The sequence below is a fragment of the Adiantum capillus-veneris genome, chromosome 11 (genome assembly GCF_014529385.1).
Source record: "Adiantum capillus-veneris isolate H3 chromosome 11, ASM1452938v2, whole genome shotgun sequence".
Classification (NCBI taxonomy): Eukaryota; Viridiplantae; Streptophyta; class Polypodiopsida; order Polypodiales; family Pteridaceae; genus Adiantum; species Adiantum capillus-veneris.
Genome location: NC_140941.1, coordinates 140,199,964 through 140,221,945, shown reverse-complemented (window position 1 = coordinate 140,221,945; position 21,982 = coordinate 140,199,964). Strand labels below are relative to the sequence as shown.

At 42.3% G+C, this 21,982-nt stretch overlaps 1 protein-coding gene across 2 annotated transcripts; it reads left to right on the top strand.

Annotated features, from left to right (window-relative positions):
* Positions 1-5,864: 5,864 nt before the first annotated feature.
* LOC147448119 (pentatricopeptide repeat-containing protein At1g11290, chloroplastic-like) lies at positions 5,865-21,172 on the top strand. 2 transcript variants are annotated; one of them, XR_015189677.1, is made up of 3 exons: positions 5,865-9,161; positions 20,676-20,731; positions 20,811-21,172. XR_015189677.1 is itself a non-coding variant. In XM_086523977.1 (1 exon), exon 1 carries the CDS (start codon positions 6,254-6,256, stop codon positions 8,216-8,218), a length of 1,965 nt encoding a protein of 654 aa, XP_086380103.1. In that variant the 5' UTR covers positions 5,865-6,253; the 3' UTR covers positions 8,219-9,192. The 2 variants fall into 2 exon arrangements, 1 of the variants encoding a protein (XP_086380103.1); XM_086523977.1 differs by lacking the exons at positions 20,676-20,731; positions 20,811-21,172 and having other exon boundaries at positions 5,865-9,192.
* The last annotated feature ends 810 nt before the right edge of the window (positions 21,173-21,982 follow it).

Sequence of the window (21,982 nt, the reverse complement as noted above, 5' to 3'; positions counted from 1 at the left end):
TAAGTTTCACAATGTTTGGGTAATTGATTTGAGTTTAACTCCAATTTTAGCAATTTTCTCAATCTAAGAGTTGGGATTTGACCCCACTCACACTATATGCCCCAACTCACTCTTGATTAATGGTTTGACTTCTTTAGTTAATAAGAACCTTTGTCCCAAGTGTTGTCAAATTCTGACTCCTTTAGCAGAGTGTTGGGAAAAAACGCGTTTTTCCTCTATCCTTTTCCCCCTGCGTCCAATTAGGTTCTTGATAATTGCAGTGTACTTAGCAATCTCAAACAATGTTATACATCCATTTTTGGTCAAGTTTGATTGTCTTATCTATCTATTAAGCACCTACTCATCTTTTCAACAGCTCAAATTTCTCTGAGTGTGAGTGTCCAAAAACAAGCATGCAATTTTCCAACACAAACTAGCTTTCAAACATCCAATGAATACATTTGTCCAAGAAAAACTCAAAAATAATTGTACTTCTTGAGCTATGTCAGGAAAAAAACACATTTTTTCCTTGTAATTGCCTAGAAAAGCCTCTTTTCTTGATTTGGTGCCTCTTTCACATCCTCTTAAGCACAATGAATGGTTTGTATTCCATTTTGCTCTTACCAGTTGGAGTTAACAAGCATATGACCTTGTTGACACTAAGTCCCTTGACTCTTGCACACAAACTATGCTTCTTTTTGCATCCAACTCTCATAATAATGCTCAAACACATTAGCCAAACACCCTTGACAAGTCAAAATGTGCAAATTTTCTTCATGTCAACTTGATGAAAAAAAAACGGTTTTTTTCTCACATAGGCTCATAATAAATTTTTTGACCTTTTTTTTTTAATGTTGTGCATTGACACACTCTTGTTTATAAAATTTTTTCCATACTTGGCTTTACCACTCACAAACCTTTTGAAAAAGAACACAGCTTTCACTTGTAATGAACAACATCAAAAATCTTTCGAGACACTCAAATATGCACTCACACATGCACCTGTTTTACAAATTCATGATTTTAAAAGACACTTCTTTTTTGTTATGAGATGAATTGATGTTAGTGAGCATGGTATTGGTGTTGTATTAATGTAAGATAATCATCCCATCTCATATGAAAGAAAAAAGTTAAAACCCAATAAGCTCAAGTATAGCACTTATGGACAAAGAATTGCTAGATGTTGTGCATGCTTTAAAAGTGTGAAACATCACTTGATGGGGTCCGAATTCTTGATTAATACTGATCAACAAAGCATTTGTCATTTTTCTTTCACAACCAACTATCTCTTATCATCATATTAAGTGGACATCAATAAATCAAAGTCTTCATCCACTCATTCAATATCAACCATGGCATGAAAATAAGGTTGCAGATGCACTAAGTTTCATGCCATCGATTAATAACATTTCTGTTGTATCTACTTGAACTTTTGAAAAAATGATTGATACTTATGTTCATGACTTTGACTTTGCTGGCATTTATGCTTACTTTTGTAACCATACATCTTTTGTTCATGCACAATACTCTTTTCATGATGGGAATTTTCTCTTTGAAAATTGATTACGTGTTACCATTTCATTTCATCAACTTGTCCTTAAAGACTGCCATGAGCCACCTTATATAGGCCACAGTGGGATTGCCACAACTATTCACATAGTAGAATCTTAATTTTATCGGCCCTCCCTTCGAAAAGATGCCGTTACATATGTTGCACAATGTTTTGTTTGTCCAACGAATCAAGCATCATCATGGTAAGCAATATGGTTTGTTGATGTCTTTCCTAACTCTCCTTGGCAGCACATTTGTAGCACATTTGTATGGATTTTATTACTAGATTTCCACTCCTTTGTGCACAAAACGATATGATTTAAACCATCGTAGATAGATTTAACAAGTAGGCTTACTTTCTACCTTGTAAGAAGACCCTTTCAACTAAGCAAGACACTCTACTGTTTCTTAAGAATATTTTTATTTTTCATGGAATGCTTAAATCTATCATATCTGATCGAGATAGACATTTTTGCAATAATTTTGGGTGAAACTTTTCACAAATTTAGGCACTCAAATAGATTTCACTTTTTCATTTTATCTAGAATTTAATGGATAAACAAAAGTGATTAATAGCACCATTCTAAATATTTTACAAATATATACTCATGATAGGCCATGAACTTGGGACACATACATTCACTTTCTTCAATTTGCATACAACAACACTCCTCATTTATCCATGGGAAAATCACCATTTTAAATTGTATATGGGTACTCATTGCCTACTTCTTTGTCTTGCATTTCTCATAAAGACAACACATCCAAATCTTGAAGCAAGCAAAACATGAAATTCATAAAGCACAACATGCATACATCAAACAAGAAGATAAAAAGAGACAACCCATGATGCTTCGCATTGAAAAGAGACATCTTAAGAGCATAGAGACCAATCATGTTGTCAAGCTAGCACCAACAAGGTATTATGGTTCCTTTATAATCACCCATCGTATTTATGCTAATTCCTTTCAATTGTCTCTCCTTGACTCTTGGAAAATTCATAACACATTTCACATAAGTCTTCTTTGTCCTTTCATATGTCCTCTACCATCAATCCCTATCATTGATGATCAACCCTTTTTAGAAGAAGATTCTGAAATCCTTGTACCTAAGACCATCATAGACCATCACGACACTTTGACACATAGTGGTACGTTGTATCGAAAGTATCTGCTTAAGTATAAGAATCATGGTCTTGAAAACACCAAGTGGATGCCAAAGAGATTTTTCCACTCTCATCCTAGTATCTTGGAAGCATATTAGACTTCTAGAAGCTGAAAGGTTTTATTATTTACCTGATGTTCTCTCCCTTTGGCTGATGACTGTGGTATTTCATATCTAAGGTTCGCTCTTTGACATTTCATTCAGTAATAATTTGATGTTGAGGTTCGCACTTTGACAACTATTCAATGTATCATTCAAAGCAATACTTGACTGAGGTTTTTCCAATTGAATATTATAAAAGCTGATTGCATTTCATTGTTTTCATACTCATCTTGTCTTTGTTAGAGGGCCCACTAACAAAGATCTCTTTCAGTTTCGTAGATATTTGGATATGTAGATTGCACTTACCTTTTTGGTTTTCTCTTTTAGCAAATTATGATGAGCAGTGGAAAGTTCTCTCTGAGTATTTTACTTGATCCAACATATATCGTGTAAAGATCTACCACGTCTCCACACAAATTTTAAAGATTCCTAGTTTTTAATTTATTTTCGCGACTAAGGACAGATGCTTCCCTATCTGGGAGGATTGTTATCATTATCTCTACTTTTGGACGTTTGACCATTTTTGCTTTATTTTATTCTCAAAAACCATTTAAAAGAAGCAATGTAAATAGAACTCTCCTTTACCTACACTTCTTAGATTTTAAGTAAAAAGCAACCACTTTTATTTTTGGGTGCATGCATGAAGAGAGAAATCGCATCTTCGGTGCACCGCACTTTTTCAATAGGAATCAGCTTCTTGACTCTTCATGAGGAAGACGAGAATTTTGAGAGCATCTTGACTAGGTAGCTTGCTATTTTACCCCCCTTTCAAAGCCAAAGGAGCCACCAAAATCTCCATCACAACAAAGTTGTAGAAGATACACTTTTTCCTTCTTTTATGTTAAATTTCTCTGTTAATCATGGCATACACACTCTTAATTATAGCTCATGCTCTTTTATCTTTCATACAATAATAATATTATAATAATTCATGCTCCAAGAGATGAATAAAGAGGTGTAAGGATAATACTCAATCATATTGATTGAGGGTGATGGTTGGTACCTAGTATGGTGTCTTGTGTTTTGATTCTTATTTATGTTGCTCTCTTTGTGTGTTGTGATCATTCAATTAATCGTTTTGCTAAATTTATTTATTTTTAATGAATCAAAGTTGTGTTGAAAGTATTGGGAAGATTTCAAAAACCAATACCGTCCGCATTCTTGACTGACCAAGGAGTTACTTGACCCTTTTTACTTGTATGATGCTAAGGTTGAACCACTACAAAGATTTTCTTAAGACCTCAACTCTTCATCTTAAGAAAAGTTGTCCCTAGAAAATTAATGTAGAGAGAGAGAGAGAGAGAGAGGGGGGCGGGGGTCACTAAATGACACCACAATTTTAGAGGGGTCTATGGTTGAAAATTGGCATCGTGTGTCGACAATCGTTGACGTAAACTAAGTGTAAACTCAAGAAAGCGTGAACTCGTTTGTGAACTATATGTGAACTCCGCATGCTTTGTGAAGTGGATGTAAACTTGGGTAGACCTGAAGTGAAGTCAGTGTGAACTATGATCGCAAACGTGCCAAAACGACTCGAACTCCGCATGCTTTGTGAAGTGGATGTAAACTTGGCGTAAACCTGAAGTGAACGCAGTGTGAATATGATTGCAAATGTGCCGAAACGACTCGATATAATGCTACCATTTTCTTTGCATAACAAACCATGTGTGCTAGCGTAGTAGTAAGACATTCGCTTCATGATGAGGAGGTCATGAAGTTGAGCCCGTCTAAGGTGGTGGTAACACGAGGCTCAATTATCAATAACTTGGGTGGATAACTGAGCCTACAATGTGGTCCTACTAAGCTAGCTCAATTCTATCGAGCATAGCCTTTTGTGACTATGCCAAAATCGGCATTGTTGCAAAAGGCTATGGTAAGTGCTTTCAATGCGAGGTGTGCAATTCACTTTTTCAGCTTGCGTGATGAGTTTTATGGGCGTTGTAGACTGTCAACTCTGCCAAGCATGGTCGCATCAACGTCTACCGACTATCTCTACTCCATCAACCTCAAGATGGCAGCACTCCAAGCTCGATAATATACACGTGACCACTTTGAAGGCTTAGTAGCCGCGTGGAATTTAAAAAACGAGCTTATTAGGTGCAATTTTTAGCTACTGAATACTGCGCCTCGTGTGACCATAGCTTAACTTAATCCATATTTTTTTGCCCAAATAGATTAGACAAGCCACGATCAATAACAATCTAGGAATGTAGATTCCCCCCAAAAAAGAGGTGTCCAAATAGTGCCGTGGGGACAATCCGACGAGATCTATCCGACAAGTTTAAACTCAAGATTTAGACCTCGTTCAGAGTGCCACAACATTCGAAGTTCACTATGCATAACTCGATGCCTACTTTTTAGATGCATCGCATGGCTCTACAGCCGTGGGACTCAATTCAGGTTGTATGGATGACGTTCTCGCTTCATTTAGGGTGGAAAGTCCTTAGGCCAGGTTCACAATGGGGCGACGACAACAAAAATACACTTTCAGGTAGAATCGCAGGGGCGCACGTCGGATGGGGTGTTCAAATAGCACGGCGAAAACAGTTAACAAGGGGTGCTAGCTCATGGAAGCCATCCAGCCTTCCCCCCCCAAAGGACTTCCACCCTCCATGTGAGCTGTCGCCCCCTCCCCCTCCCCTCTTTCACTAAGGTTTATGAAAAAATTACCAAAATACCCCTTTATTAAATTTTTTTTGGAGAAATTTACTCTCGTAGCCAAAGGAAATTTAAGAAAAATTTGAAGAGCATTCTGGGAATTTGACACACTATTGATGGTATTTTTGAAAATTTTGAAATTAAAGGGCTATTTTGGGAATTTTCAGAGGGGTATTTTTTCCAAGGTTTATTGGTACACTTGATAAATATTTCTTCCGCCGCCCAATGTTCACAATAGACGGCGGAAGAAAATCGAGTCATTTTTTGTTCCACCCTCTATGTGAGCAAATGGGTGGCCGAAGTGTGCATTTTGAACCCAGCCTTAGGCGCGTCCCTCCTCTCTATATGACACCACAAATAGTGAGGGGATCAGGTGAAATTGGAGCCGTGGATCTTGAACCCTGAATTTACAAATCCCGCTCCGAATTTACAAATGCTGCACGTCGAATTTACAACGGCCTGCTGATTTCTCAGCGCTCGCCAACGAAAACGATTTGTCCCCGTCTCAATTGTTGGAGAGGGCAGTCCTCTGAGATGAGTCGAGCGTCGTATGAGAGAAAGAGTATACCGCCAGAATGCCGAATGTCTGCTTCGAAGGCATCAGCCTGTTTATCAATCGAGTGGTCGTGGCCTTTTTGGGGCTCCCCTACATCGTTATATTCTGGGAGCATGCTTGCGTACCGCTCACATGTGTGGGCTTGCATGAGTGTACAGTTGATCATGTTGCTCGGCATAGACACCCATACATTTACGTACAGACAATCTTGTGGGCTGTCTCATTGACTTTGCCTGTACTTTGATGGTCATAAGCTGTTGTTGCAACAGCAAATATCTTCAAGGGAAGCAGCTGGTGTATCTAAGCAGTTCTTTTGATGGACGATTTTTCAGAAAGATCTTGCAGACAGCAGCAACAATATCCACCCTCAATGCTCCTCACAGACCTACCCAGCATAAACATCACAATAAGAAACATTGCCTGGTTACCCCCTGTCAAAATAGCTTCCAAGGTAATAATTCCATCAAACAGCTGGTGAAGCATGGGCATGTGATGGAGGCACACCAGCTTCTGCAGAAAATGAACATATGTGATGTTTACTCTTGGACAGCGGTATTGTCTGGTTATGTAAACACTGGAAAGGCTGAAGAAGCCCTCCATTCCTTTTGCGATATGCAGAAAGGGAATATAGTGCCAAACAACGTTACCTTCATTTGTGCACTGAAAGCATGCAGCTTGAGGTTGTCACTTGATTGGGGTAGGATGATTCATGCTTTCATCGTGCATGTTGAGCTCGACTTCGATGTGTATGTTGGAAGCTGCCTTGTGGATATGTATGTCAAATGTGGGAGCATTCAGGATGCTACACAGGTCTTCAGTCGGCTGTCTATGCGGAACGTGGTGTCATGGTCCACCTTGATTGCAGGATATGTTAGAGAAGGACTTGGAGCTGCGGCATTAGAGGTTTTTTCTCAAATGCAGCAAGAGAAGGTGGCACCAAACCAGGTTACCTTTGCAAGCAACCTCTCTGCGTGTTCTTTAATACCATCATTAGAGAAAGGGCAAGAAATATATCATGAAGCTGTATGCTGTGGATTCGAGGCAGACCATGTAGTACAAGTCAAGTTGATGGAAATGCACATGAAATGTGGCTGCACAGAAGGGGCACGCCATGTCTTTGATGGCAGGAACATTCATGATCTAGTTTCGTGGAATACGATGATTGATGGATATGCCCAGCACGGTCGGGGTAGAGAAGTGGTACAACTTTTTCACCAAATGATCGAAGAAGGTGTGAAACCCGACAAATTAACCTTCCTGAGCTGTCTCAAGGCATGTGCTCAATTGCAAGATATAGAGAAGGGTAGACATGTTTATGCATACATCAAGAATTGCAGTATGGAGATTGATGCTGTTCTTGGGAGCAGCCTTGTTGACATGTTTGCAAAATGTGGGAGCATAGAAAATGCATACAATGTTTTCAAACTCTTACAAAAGCGTGATGCCATTGCATGGACTATAATGATCTTAGCTTTGTTTCGACATGGGGATGCGAAAGAAGCCTTTAAGCTTTTTGAAGAGATGCGTGAGGCTAGAGTTCTGCCTGACAGATTTACATACAATTGTGTGATTAATTCGTGTGCACGTACTTCAGATTCTGGCAGAGGCAGAAGGCTTCACGCTGATATCATTGAAAACAACTTAGAATTAGATTTGGCTGTCGGCAGCTCGCTTGTTGACATGTACGCCAATTGTGGGGACCTTGACAAGGCTCAGGAAGTGTTTGATGGTTTAGTTGAGAAAGATATTGTTGCATGGAATGCAATGATTGCATGTTATGCCCAGCATGGTGATTCTCAAAATTTTCATAGTCTCTTCAAGAAAATGCACAAGGCTGGTCTTATACTGGACAAAGTCACCGTCATGAGCATTCTTTTTGCGTGCAGCCATTGGGGCTTGGTCGATGAAGGTTATCAAGTAATGGGATGTATAGCAATTGATCCGACCAGAAGAATGATTGCTGAACATTGTAGCTGTTTGATTGATCTTCTTGGTCGAGCAGGTCACTTGAAAGTTGCAGAGCATTTTATCGGAAAGATGCCTTTTCAACCAGGTCCTGCAGATTGGATGTCTCTGCTGGGTGCCTGCAAGCTCCTGTATAATACAGATATAGCCAAAGTTGCTCTAGGAAAATTGCAAGAGCTCGAACCACATCGTGCCACAGCTTATGTTTTGTACTCCAACATCTTAGATGGTCCGGATGATTAAGCGTCAGAAACAGAAAATGCAAAGACACAGATGAAGCAGAAATTTTTGTATCAATCGTTTTGATCCTGGAATAAACACCATCTTCTACCTGGTGCTTGGACCGATATTGACTCCTTAATAAGTTTGCTTCTATGATTGCACTAGCTGCTGTCAATGAGGACTAGTGCCCTTTTATCGCAACGCACAATTTGCAGGCCATTTTTTACGCTATAAAGCTTATACAATTTGCAGCTCATTGCAAAGCTTTTGTTCAAATATCAGGTCTGCTATATGTCTGCAATCAATATCAGAAATGGACCCAAGTTTTTGATACTCAGACATTAGATGGGCGCACAGAGATGGGAGTACAATCAACCCTTCTCTCTGAGGTGGCTAAGGAGTTCCAACATTTTTTGAAATCATGACCTTTTGTGATCAGGTGACTCGGGTGGTTAGGCATTGATGTAGAACCTCGGTCCCTGTCTTAGGGGGGTGTGTAGCCAATGGTAACAAGACACCTGGCAAATATAAAGTGATTAACGGGGTGGCAATGAGGGGGCAGGACTCGGCACTTGGCATAGAATAACGCAGTGCACATTGTGTAGCCAATGGTAACAAGACACCTGGCAAATATAAAGTGATTAACAGGGTGGCAATGAGGGGGCAGGACTCGGCACTTGGCATAGAATAACGCAGTGCACATTGGGGTAGAGCGCATATTCAAAACCGAGACTTTGAGAGAGGGCCACGTAGTCGGAACTTGGAAAGAACATCGCCATTTCTCACAGGCACTAGAGAGAGACGGTAGAGGGTCAACATGTAGTACATGAAACCCAGCTCCATGCATACGACCTGTGGTTGGAAAGGCGTGGCCTCCTACTACGTGGTCGAGGTGGATGGCAAACAGAACAAGGACACTGCCTGGTTATACCCTTCACCCCTCCCTACTGCTTCCAACATCAAGGTCTTCATCTCTCCCTTTGTGTTCATGAGCTTGTATGCCTTCTTTTATTGCTTGTTGTCTCGATTTTCTTTCTGTGTTTATGGACCTTGCCAATGGTGGGCTAGTTGGATGGAGTGCTGCACTACCTGCACATTGTCTGCACGGCTATACATTTACTATTCGATTAGACCCATTTGATTAGCCCTTTTTTGGATTTATCAGAAAGTCTGTACAGTTTTGGGTGTATCGATGATAAGAAATTCATTGTAGAGAGGATTAATAGATTTGGATTGGCCCTATGTCTTGTCTGTGCTTGCAAATGAACTTGTTGTGGGATAATTGACAATAGTCAAGGAACTGCATTTGGCATTGATTGCTTACACATATGCTGTAGATAATCCGACAAACACCCGAACCCAAGATGTAAACTAAATTTCATTTTTCATGTGCATTTAGTTTCTTTTTTCACAATCTTTTTGGCTTGGGCTTCGGATATGTTTGAACAGACACTTGCCTTTCTTTGCTCCTCCATGTTTCAATATTGAACTTAGTATTCTTGTTAGCAGGGATTACACTCATGTTGCCCTTGCATTTTGATTTGGAAGCGCGTATCTTTGCAAAAGAAGTCTTGAAAGCTTTTGCCAGTGCATAAAGCATGTGTAACAGGAAGCATAATGGTTTTGTTTGACTTTGTGTGGCATCTATGCGGGGCTTTGCCATACATTCAGGCAGTTTGACTTACCCCACAGATGAGATCAAGACGCAGAAAACAGAACAGACTTCTAAAAATGAAAGTAGAAAGAAGAAGAGGCCCCAAGATCAGAAAGATAAGGATGCACGACCCCAGCTCGCTCCTCGGGAAAGGGCCAACTACATCAAAGAGGGGAAGTGTTTTGGATGCGGGGAACAAGGACATATCTCCACGAAGTGCCCTAAAAAGGCACAGAAAGAATAAGATGAAGACAGGCCAGAGAGTTAAAAGCAACTGAGGAACGTGGACGGAAAGGCAAGATGAAAGCAGGACTGGTTCCAGATTGCATGGGTACTGACCCAAGCACGATTGATGAGAGTACAGAACTTTGCCGAGCTTGGGGCAAAGTGAAAGATCAAGAAGCCTTGATTTTCTTTGATGGAGGAGCCAAGGCCAACTTCATTTCACCAGAATTGGCGGCGCGGCTCAAGATTATGCCCGATCGGATGGGATCACTAGCAGAGGTAGTTCTAGCGGCACTCGGCAGGGATGTAGCCATTACACCTGTCATTGGCAAACTTCGGTTGCATTGTCAGGGGTATTTGGGGCACGAGGACTTCTACATAATGCCCTTGGAAGGTTGTGATGTCCTCCTGGGAATTCCCTGGTACCATAAGAACAATACCGTGGTCGACTATCGGGAGAGAAAAGCGACTTTGACTATAGAAAAGGGCCGAACCATTGTACTTGATGTGAATCTTAAGGGTGAGTCTGTCCCTATTGTATCGGCTTCGGCCGTTTCAAAATTAATAAAATCCAGTCCGTTTGTTTATTTGATCTTTTTGAAAGAGTTGAATGATGATCATAGGACAAATATGTCTGATCTAGAAAAGAACGCCAAGATTTTCTCCACACTTACGCTGAATGCTTTTCAGAGGGCCTGCTAGGCGAGTTGCCACCAGCTCGTCCTGAGGATCATACCATTGATATGATACCTGGAAGCACACCACTGAACCGGCCACCTTATTGTGTGAGCCGAGCACAGAATGGAGAGATTATGAACCAAGTGAAAGACCTCTTGGAAAAGGCCGATTACTTCACCTTACTGCTCTCCGGTGTTGTTGGTTTTGAAGAAAGACGGATCTTGGAGAATGGGCATTGACTATAGAGCTCTCAACAAAATCACACCATCAAGAACAGATTTTCGATTCCTAGGATCGATGATATTCTAGACCGATTACAGGGATCCTTGTTTCAGCAGGACCGATTTGAAGAGCGGATATCATCACATCCGAATCGCGCCGAGAGATGTCTACAAGACAGCTTTTCGGACGACCTTCGGTTTATTCAAGTTTTTGGTGATGCCTTTTGGGCTTACCAATGCTCTAGTGACCTTTAACCGAATGATGGACAGGATTTTCAAAGAGTACAGATTTTTTGTGGACACTTTCTTTGATGACATTATTGTCTTTTCCAAGGATGAGGCAGAACATAAAGAACATCTGCTACATGTCTTTTAGGCAGTAGGAGATCACAAGTTAGTGATCAATGCAAAGAAGAATGAATTTTTCCTACCAGAGATGCACTTTTTGGGACACATTGTCTCAGCAGTAGGAGTGCAGATGGACCCGGCCAAGATAGAGACTATTTGTGATTGGCCCGATTTGAAGAATGTCCATGAAGTTAGAAGCTTCTTGAGCTTATGTTCTTACTATCAGCGGCTCATCAGAAAGTTTGCAGAGGTTGCTTCCCCTTAGCATATTTTGACCAGAAAGGAGTCCCTTTCTTGTGGGGACCCACAAAGGTGACTGCCTTTCAGACATTGAAAGAGAAATTGACTACGGGACCAGTTTTGACTTTTCCGGATTTGCAGAAGTCATTTGAAGTATATTGTGATGCTTGTGGTCGTAGTCTGGGTACGGTCTTAATGCAAGAAGGCCATGTCATTGCCTACGAGAGCCGATTGTTCTCAGGGCTAGAATTGACAGCACAGATATATGAGAAAGAGCTTTTGGCGGTTATCCATGCTCTTACTCGGTGGCGACATTACCTACTCGGAGCCGATTTTACGGTCTTCATTGATCACCAGAGTTTACGCTACTTCTTGTCAAGAAGCAGCTATCGGAAAAGTAGATGCGGTGGGCGAACATCTTGTCACAGTTTCACTTCCAGATTGTCCATGTGTAGGGACAAAAGAACTTGGTGGCGGATGCTTTGTCCCGGAAGCTGTTGGTTCTGGCTATTTCCGCGATACATCATAGGAGCTTCGAGGATATGGTCGATCAGTATGCCACAGATACAGATTTTGCAAATATTTTCACTCGGATACGGAATGGGGAGGTAGTAGCGGGATATTCCATTCGGGATGGCTACTTGATGAAGAAAACAATGTTGTGTGTTACACAGCTGTTGAGGAAAAAGGTTTTAACCGAATGTCACTGTCCACCATTTACGGGTCACCACGGCATTGCTACAACCTTGAAAATGTGGAGAGATACTTCTTCTGGCCGAGACTCAAGAAGGAAGTGGACGATTTTGTACGCAGTTGCTTGGTATGCCAGAAGGTCAAGTTTGACAGGCGTAAAGCACAGGGATTGTTATAGCCTTTACCCATACCCACCCGCCCCTGGGAAAGTATTGCAATGGATTTCATATTTGATCTCCCGAGAACACAGAGTGGGTACGATGGTATTTGGATTGTTATTGACAAATTTAGCAAGCAAACTCATTTCATTCCAGTGAAGAAGACAGTCAAGCCGGATCACTTAGCGAGACTGTTTATGGCCCAGATCTTCAGATTACATGGCATGCCTGAGACAATTGTCTCCGACAGAGACCCCAGATTCACGAGTTTATTTTGGAAGGCTCTATTTGGGAGAACATTGGCACGCGGTTGCAGTTCTCGTCATCTTTCCACCCGCAGACAGATGGGCAATCAGAGATTGCAAATTCAGTCGTACCAATAACATGATTTACTCTTCGACGGGGAAGGCGCCATTTGAGATTATTGAAGGTGCTACGAAGGTTCCACCCTTCCTAAGCACAAAAGATAAGATTTTTGAAGCAGACGAGTACACACGGGACTTGGACTTGAGGATTCACAATGCTTTTCATGTGAGTCTCCTGAAGCCTGTTAAAGGCGATGTGCTCGATGATGGGGAGCCAGATGAGCAACCCGAAGTGGAGGAAAACGAGGAGATACTCGTTCCAGAACAGATTTTGGCACATAAAGAAAGAAAGGTAAAAGGTAAAATGATAAGGCAGTTCTTGGTTAAATTTAAGAACTATCCCGCATTTGATGCGAAATGGATGGAGCAAGAGGACCTGACAGATACTCCTCAGATTGTGAACCTTTACCTTGAAGCATTTGGTTTAGCATAGTCTATTCCAAATAGAACCCCGAACTCAGCTGGGCGGAATTTGGTGAGCGGGTATGCACAAGAGGGGAGTCGCTCCACTCCTTTGTCAACAGATTGCCCCGATTTTTGATACTAAAGTCACTGATGTCTCTTTTGAGTTTCAGGGATACTGTGAGCTAAGAGTATTCTGCTATGACTTTATGAACTGGAATTTTCGATAACACGATATTGATTTGTTCTTGACTTGTCTAAGTACAGGAATTGATAGACGAAATGACTGCAGCATTTTAGTCTGAAAGATCTCGATAGACGTGATTGCAATAAGGATTAGTTAATCGGGCATCTATGAGGTCCCGAGTGGATCTAGATGCGATTGCTAAATACGTTGCCAATTAATCATGGTCTGAGATCTGAATGAATTATGAATGTGATTTGTCATGTGATGTCCCGTGATGTCAAGTGATGTCCTGTGATGTGACTGTCGATTGGTACATGAGCTAGATGTGTGTTCCTAGTGCGTCCGTACTAACAGTTAGTGTCTGCTAGACAATTTATGGCTTGTGTCTGTTTTGCAGGCGTAATCGAGGGCGATTCCAATGCTTTCAAGAGGGGGGTATGTCACAAACTGGTGACGTGGCGTGGCCATTTGGGCAGCAGAAACACACACAACTTGGTTGGCTCGTTGCAGAAACCCAGAAAATGCGTTGCAGTACTGACGTGGCTTGTACGGACCCCCGTGATTTACAACGCGATTTGTGGCAGAACGTATGGATTGCTGACGTGGCAAAAACTGTACGGAAAACCTGCTTTTTCCTACGCAAGGCATGGCTGAAAATCTACGCAATTTTTGGGCAGCTTTTTGGGAAAAATTGCTTTATTTTTGAATGCTTTTAAAATATGGCAGCTTTTGGGGCTCTGCTTTTGGCATCCCATGTAAACCAATAAATAGGTGGCTTGGGCTCCCACTTCTGAGAGCATGTGGACGCAGAGTCTGAGAGTGAGAACCCTCCCACTCCTTGTACTTTGAGTTGCAGATTAATACGAAAAGAAATACCGAAAGGGACGCCAGTCTTTGGGGCCAATATCTCTAGGCACGGAACTCCGCAGGGCCGTGTCGAATCAATTGTGAACTGTGAACTGTTTTGAAGTGAATCTCTGCTGTGTCGCGGTAGAATCTTGACTTGGAGTGTCCAAGTTTGTTACAGCAAGGATAGACTGAAGACAGGCCAGAGAGTTTTAGAGTAGTAGAGGAACGTGGCAGAAAAGGCAAGATTAAAGCTCCGGATTGCATGGGAACCGACCCAAGCCAGATAGATGGAAGTACAGAACTTTGCCGAGCTTGGGACAAAGTGAAAAATTAGGAAGCCCTTAGCTTTTTCGATAGAGGAGCCAAGGCCAACTTTATTTCACCTGAATTGGCGGCGCGGCTCGAGATTACGTCCGACAGGATGGGGCCACCAGCAGAGGCAGTTCTAGCGGCACCCGGACGGGATGTAGCCATTACACCTGTCATTGGAAAACTTTGTTTGCATTATCAGGGGTATTTAGGGCACGGGGACATTTACATCATGCCTTTGAAAGGGTGTGACATCATCCTAAGTGACTTTGACAAATGAAAAGGGCATAAAAATTGTACTAGATGTAAAATTAAAGGGCGAGTCCGTCCCTATTGTATCGGCTTCGGCCATTTCCAAATTAATGAAATCGAGTCATTTTGTTTACTCGATCTATTTGAAAGAGTTGAATGATGAACAGAGGACGAACATGTCTGAACTTGACAATGAACGCCAAGATTTTCTCCACACATGCTGATTGTTTCTTTGAAGGTCTGCTAGGCAAGTTACCCCCATCTCGTCCTGAGGATCATCTGATTCTTGGAAGCACACCACTGAACCGGCCACCTTACCGTGTTAGCCGAGCCCAGAATGAAGGGATCATGAACCTAAGTGAAAGACCTTCTTGAACAGGGTCTTATCCAACCGAGTACTTCACCCTAGTGCTCTCCGGTTTTGTTGGTATTAAAGAAAGACGGATCTTGGAGAATGTGCATTGATTATAGAGCTCTCAATAAAATCACTATCAAGAATAGATTTCCAATTCTAAGGATCGATGATATTCTTGACTGACTTTAGGGATCCTCTTGTTTTAGCAAAATTGATTTGAAAAGCGGATATCTTCAGATCAGAATCACTCCAAGAGAAGTCTAAAAGACTGCCTTTCGGATAGGTTTTGGTTTATATGAATTTTTGGTGATGCATACTTCTCGGATGGGTCTTGATGGGAATCCTCTCGCCTCTTGGGTCGCATTGATTGCAATATATGTCCCTTGTCACAAACTGCTGTCATGTCAAAGCCCTGAAGAATGGGGCCAACTTACATATACCGGCCGAGGGGTCTAAACCCTAAGAAGAACAAGTAACAAAAGAAGAAGTCCTACCAACTTATGAGACCCCGTCCGATGGGGCCCCAAGAGACATCAAGGAATTAAAATAAAGCAGGACCCACACACACACAAAGGCTTGCGCCAAAAATTGATGATGTGGCAGCTGTACGGAGGTTTCGAAAATTCCGCTGACTGTTGATGTGACAGAACTGTACGGATTTCCGATTTTTACGTTGACAGTGCTGACGTGGCAGGGCTGTACGGATTTTTGTGATTTACGCTGGCAGCTTTTTGGCATTGCTTTTGGACCAGAAGCTTTTGAGTTTTAAAGGCTTTTCACTGTAACTGCTTTTTAGGCCAAGGGCCTTTAAATATGAGGCTAGGGCTCATTCTTTGGCATGCTTCTTGGAGAAGGTGCAGAGTCTCGAGTACTGGCTTGTATTGTGTTGATGCAATATAAAGAAATATCGAAAGGGACGCCAAGGTTTGGGGTCAATACTCCGTGTCGCGTGTCGTCTCTCTCAGTTCTGTGTTTATTGAAGTGCTAAAAGTCTGTTCAGTCTATTCTTTTCTATTGGCACGCAGTGCCCGTCTTGTGACAGTGGTATTAGAGCATCTAGTGTGTGCTTTTCCTACAAAAGAGCAAACAGAGCTATTGGAATTTTATTTGAGGTATCTTCGGCCTTCGACCCCGGACTTATTAGCCACTCCCACCCTTACTTCATTGCGCATCGGGCGCGCTCCCGTCTTCATCGCTGTGTCTTATAGGGCATAAGCCATAAAGAACCCAAGACTTGGAATTCATGGATTCAACAGAATATTTGCAGTTTCTACTCAACGAGCTTCACGACATTCTTTCGCGGCATCCTCAGCAGAATCTTCTGATGCTGCAAAGTTTTCAACAATTTTTGAACTACATGTTACCCCCTCTGATGCCCCAGGTGGTACCTCCTCCTCCGACATTAGAAAGTACGAGAGCTTCCAACTGGCAACCTTCTCAACTGTCTGTTTCGATCGGGGGAGTTTTCAGGAATATGGTGCAGCCGTCTGACCCTGATCCAGTGCAACCGCCTTTGCCACCGCCATTGCCCCCACCTCCACCACCACCACCACCAGGCTACAATGGTTGGAGCTCATATGGATACCCTTATTATCCATACCCGGGATATGCGCCTAACCAACCCAAAGATTTTAAAGATGGCGGCACGACAATCAAATTTTTTTCACTTTTTCTGGGGTGAAAGATCGCAAGAAAGTTCCTACAACAATTCGACAACATCTATGCTTTGGGGAATTATACAGAAGAATCCAAGATTTCTCGAGTAGCAGGATTTCTTAAAGATAATGCTATGCAATGGTGGAGTTCAATAGCGACACAACCGCATGCTCCAAGGACCTGGCAAGCTTTCAAGACAGTTTTTGCACGTAGTTACATGACTTCTATGTTTGAAGTCCGGATTTTGGCAGAGTGGGGCAACTTGAAAATGCTTGCCACCGAAACCATGGACGAATATAACCAAAGGTTTCTGACGTGTACCTTCCGGTGTCCTTCTTTAGATATGTTCCCTTGGAGGCCCAATGCGAGCGATATACCATTGGACTATCATCACCATTGCAGGAATATTGTCTATCCAAGCAAGTCTCTATCATGCAAGAACTTATGGACCATGCCGCGTCGGCTACAAATTGATGAAGGGAAAGCTAGAGTTTACCACAGAAGAATCTCCGGCCACTAACCACAACTCTTGGCAACAACGAACAAATTCTCGAGAGTCTCGTGAAAATCAACCGCAAAGGCCTCGTTTGACGCCTCAACAACGAGACACCCTGCTACAAGAAGGCCGATGCTTTGGATGCTTTCAAACAGGTCATAATCATTCTAATTGTCTCAAACGCACTGATAGACCAGAGGAGCCGACGCCCGCACCAACGGTCGACAAAACCCCATGCCACCTCCTGCTAAGAGAGCTAGACCCGCTATTGGACTAGTTCCTAATATTTATGGCATATGCCTTGAGAGTACAAATGAATTGTGTCGAGCATATGGCAAAGTCAATGGCTTCAAAGCCCTTATTTTCTTTGACCCCGGAGCTACAGAGAACTATATATCCAGAATTCTTAAAGCAGATGCACTTTGATTATGACGTAGAGGGTGGAGAAATTGAAGTTGAGCTAGCCACGAGGCAAACTCAGAAAGTGGTATCGCTCATTGGTGCTCTTCCAGTGACTATTCAAGATTATCATGGAAAAGCTGATTTCCACATCATGAAGTTGGGCAATTGCGACGTTCTCTTGGGCATGCTTTGGCACGACAAGAATGATGCGACTCTCCATGTTCGGAACCGAACCATCACCGTGATGCAGAAGGATAAGCCAGTCGTCCTCAAAGTTCGGTTGTCCGAACAAAACTCGAATGAACTCTCTCTACTTGTTTTTTTCTTTATAGCTAGACAGTATTGTTTGAAAATTTGTTTGAAATGGATGATATCTGTTTTGAACTTGTTTTGGTGCCGGTTTGAAATGTTTGATTCTGGTTTTAATACTGGTATCAATGATTGGTGATTTTACTCCCAAGTGTAGTAGTGAGAAATGATGAATGAAAAGTGTCGTTGTGACTCCCGGCCCGGCCCTAGATGGTTATGCGGGAGGAGTATTAAGAAGTTTGAGCAGTGGTTACTCTCAATACCTCCAAACGACACATGCTGGGGTTTGGGGGGCGTTTGGTTGTAAAAGACCTCTATATCTCCCGGCCCGTACCTTCTTAGGTTATGCGGGAGGAGTGATGAGGGAGTCGTTGAATATCTCTCGGCCCGGACCTTGTTAGGTTATGCGGGAGGAGTGTTCATCGGCGAATTTATGTTTCTATGTCTTGTAACATGCATATGTGAGCATTTGTTTTGCATTTTGATGTGTCAACCACCTAATATTCCTAATTGGATGAGATTGCCTGGGTATGTAATTTTAGTGCATCAAGACGCCCGTGGAAGATAAGTACGGTCTGGGTGTGATGTCTAATTTTACTACGCCGGAATATCAAGAGTTCCTATCTGGATGAAAGGAGAAGCTAACTCCTTAACAAAAAGAGCAAACTGATTGTCCCTCGGAAATTTTTGAGCTAACTTGAGTTGTTTTGCAGATATGCTGTAATCGTGGACGATTACTCTCTTTCAAGAAGGGGAGATGTAACAAACTGCTGACGTGTCAAAGCCCTGAAGAATGGGGCCAACTTACATATGCCGGCCGAGGGGCTCAAACCCTAAGAGGAACAAGTAACAGAAGAAGAAGTCCTGCCAACTTATGGGACCCCGTCCGATGGGGCCCCAAGAGACATCAAGGAATTAAAATAAAGCAGGACCCACACACACACAAGCTTGCGCCAAAAATTGATGATGTGGCAACTGTACGGAGGTTCTGGAAATTCCGCTGACTGCTGACGTGGCAGAACTGTACGGATTTGCGATTTTTACGCTAGCAGTGCTGATGTGGCAGGGCTGTACGGATTTTCGTGATTTACGCTGACAGCTTTTTGGCATTGCTTTTGGACCAGAAGCTTTTGAGTTTTAAAGGCTTTTCACTATAACTGTTTTTAAGGCCAAGGGCCTTTAAATATGAGACTAGGGCTCATTCTTTGGCATGCTTCCTGGAGAAGGTGCAAAGTCTCGAGTAGCGGCTTGTACTGTGTTGATGCAATATAAAGAAATACCGAAAGGGGCGCCAAGGTTTGGGGCCAATACTCTCTGGGGTGGAATTCCGCCACTCCGTGTCGCGTGTCATCTCTCTCTCTCTCTCTCTCTCTCTCTCTCTCTCAGTTCTGTTTTTATTGAAGTGCTAAAAGTCTGTTCGGTCTGTTCTTTTCTATTGGCACGCAGTGCCCGTCTTGTGACACCCCTCATTGCTGTGGCAAGGAAGCTTTGGGCTGATATGGCCCAGATGCGAAGGAAAGGCCCATCTCCACATGAAATCACCTATGCTTCCACGTTGAAGGTGCTTGTGCCCTTACAAAAGCGAAAAAAGTTATTGATGAGATTTGTGTGCGAAATGTGGTCTCCTGGGTCACGTTGGTTGTAGGTTATGTCCAACATGGCTTTGGCGAGGAAGCTCCAGGTCGGTTTTAACAAGATGCAAATTGAGGTTTCTCGTGAGAGGAGGATGTGCCCAGCAAGGGCTGGCCAAGGAAACGGTGCATATTTTTGTTGGAGGCGATACAAGGGCGCCTCTTCAACTGCAATCACTTTTGCTAGTGTTCTCAGTCACTCAGGTCTGCTGGATGACGACCATATGCTTTTTGAGAGCATGAGGGAAAAATATGGCATTTTAGCCAGACAAAGAGCATTACACCTGCATGGTTGACGTTTTTGATTGAGCAAGGCATTTTGACAAAGCTATGAGAGTAATCAAGACCATGCCATTATCTGATTATTGTCAGATTATTCTCCAGTTTGGTCTCCACTTTGGTCACACCTACCACAGGGGGCAAAGGGTTTAAGAAGGAAAACAAGAAGCCGAGGAATCTGCCAGTTATGGCTCACTCGAGCTCTAGGGACCCTGAAAAGCAAGACAGAGTGAAAGGTCCATGGAGCCCTGAAGAGGATGCGGCTTTACATTGCCTTGTCGAGAAGTATGGGCCACGGAACTGGTCTCTTATCAGCAAGGGCATCCCAATCTTGTCGTTTGCACTGGTGCAATCAGCTGAGCCCGCAGGTGGAGCATAGGCCTTTCACGCCTGCAGAGGATAGAGCAATCATGGAATCACAACATGGGAATAAATGCGCGACAATTGCACACCAGTTGCCTGTGTGCACAGAACAACGCTATAAAAAATCATTGGAATTCTACACTCAAAGGCCGTTGTATTGCAGTCAGATATTTGGGGACAATGAGGAAGAGATAATGAAGCTGATATATTAGCCATGGCTTCTTGTGAATTGAAGAGTAAAATTGTGTTCTGGCTATGGACTCGGCTTTTGTTCCTGTTGGAGCCGAGTGTATATAATTGCTTCTGTGGATGAAGGCTTCATGTTTGCTCCTTCTGTGAAGTTTTTTTCTAGTATTGTTGTTGTTTTAGTGTGTTTGTAATGGATTTCCAATGTATCAATCTGTAGTAATGCATGTGGATGTGAAGGCACTCGAGCGCTACATGGGATAACAAGAAAACAAGGTTAGTACCTCGCCATATCCAGATGTGTGGAGTTGAGTAAGCTGCTAGGGACTGACAATTGCTCTGTTTTATTGCCCAGGAAGCGTGTCTCTGCTTCCAAAGGAGCAACTAATGAAAGCTTTGACCCTTATAACATCGTGTTTTTAAACACCACCTTCATTTGAGCGTCCTTCAATCTTTCATTCGATACCTAGCTTACAATATTTAGCACTTTGATCCCTCGTTAGAATTGCCTTTGCAAAACCGCAGCTGTAAGCTGTATTCTTTCAAGGCTAAGATCCAAATAATATAGTCGACCTGATGGGGTGAGTTTTCCATATGACAATCATCATGCTGCAAAATCTGCAATGTGGGACACAATTTACTGTGATCATGCGGACTTTCGAAACTCAATTTTCTTAATGAAACAATTTGTTTATTTGGATAAATCAACACTTTTTGATTTATTTGACCCTCTTTTAACTGGCATTTAAAAATCCATATATTTGCTCACTTAATGCAATCGGTGCTAGAAAGATGATGGAAGTGAAGCTTATTTGAAATCCATTTTGTACATGAATTTAAATTTGAGGTGAACACTTAGACGGAGAGGAGAGCATTCATGTGAAGAGTAGTTGAAGATCAATTATGCAAAGCTTGTTGCTTTCACAACGAGAACTCCGGCAAGGTAACAAATTCCTTACCGACCTTTATAAAATTTTTAAGAGTGTACCTGTCAACATGAAGGTGTATATCTTTACTCATCCACTACTACTTAGCCATTACTCCCCTTCAACACTGAAGGTAGCATATTCCCTCTAAATTATAAAGAAAGGTGAAGGAAGTGTGCCGCTTCACCACCATACATGCGTATGGTTTTTTTCTTTCTTTTGGGCACCCGCATGTACCCACGTATTGCATCTTAAGTGCATTGTTTTCTTAGAAATAACAGAGCTTTGTCTACCTACATTGCATACTCTAACTTGTGTTTTTTATCATGCAAGGTCAAGATGATAGTAGTTAAAAGGAGATTTGATGACTTAAAAGACGATACGAGCTTCACTTGATGTGAAAACAAGAAGAAAAGCACTTGATTGGTTTCAATGAAAAGGTGTGAAAGTCTCTTTCATGATTAACACCCTATATTTACATCAAAGTTTTGTGTGGGTTGAGTCAATTATCCATCTAATAGCGCATGATCTAATAAGCACTTGGTCATGTACAAGCTATGGTTGATTGTGGGTCTATGGCATGACAAAGTTATGGTTGTAA

What these genes read in the sequence shown, in the direction of transcription:
- LOC147448119 (XM_086523977.1), top strand. Translation starts at nt 6,254, where the DNA reads ATGGTCATAAGCTGTTGTTGCAACAGCAAATATCTTCAAGGGAAGCAG.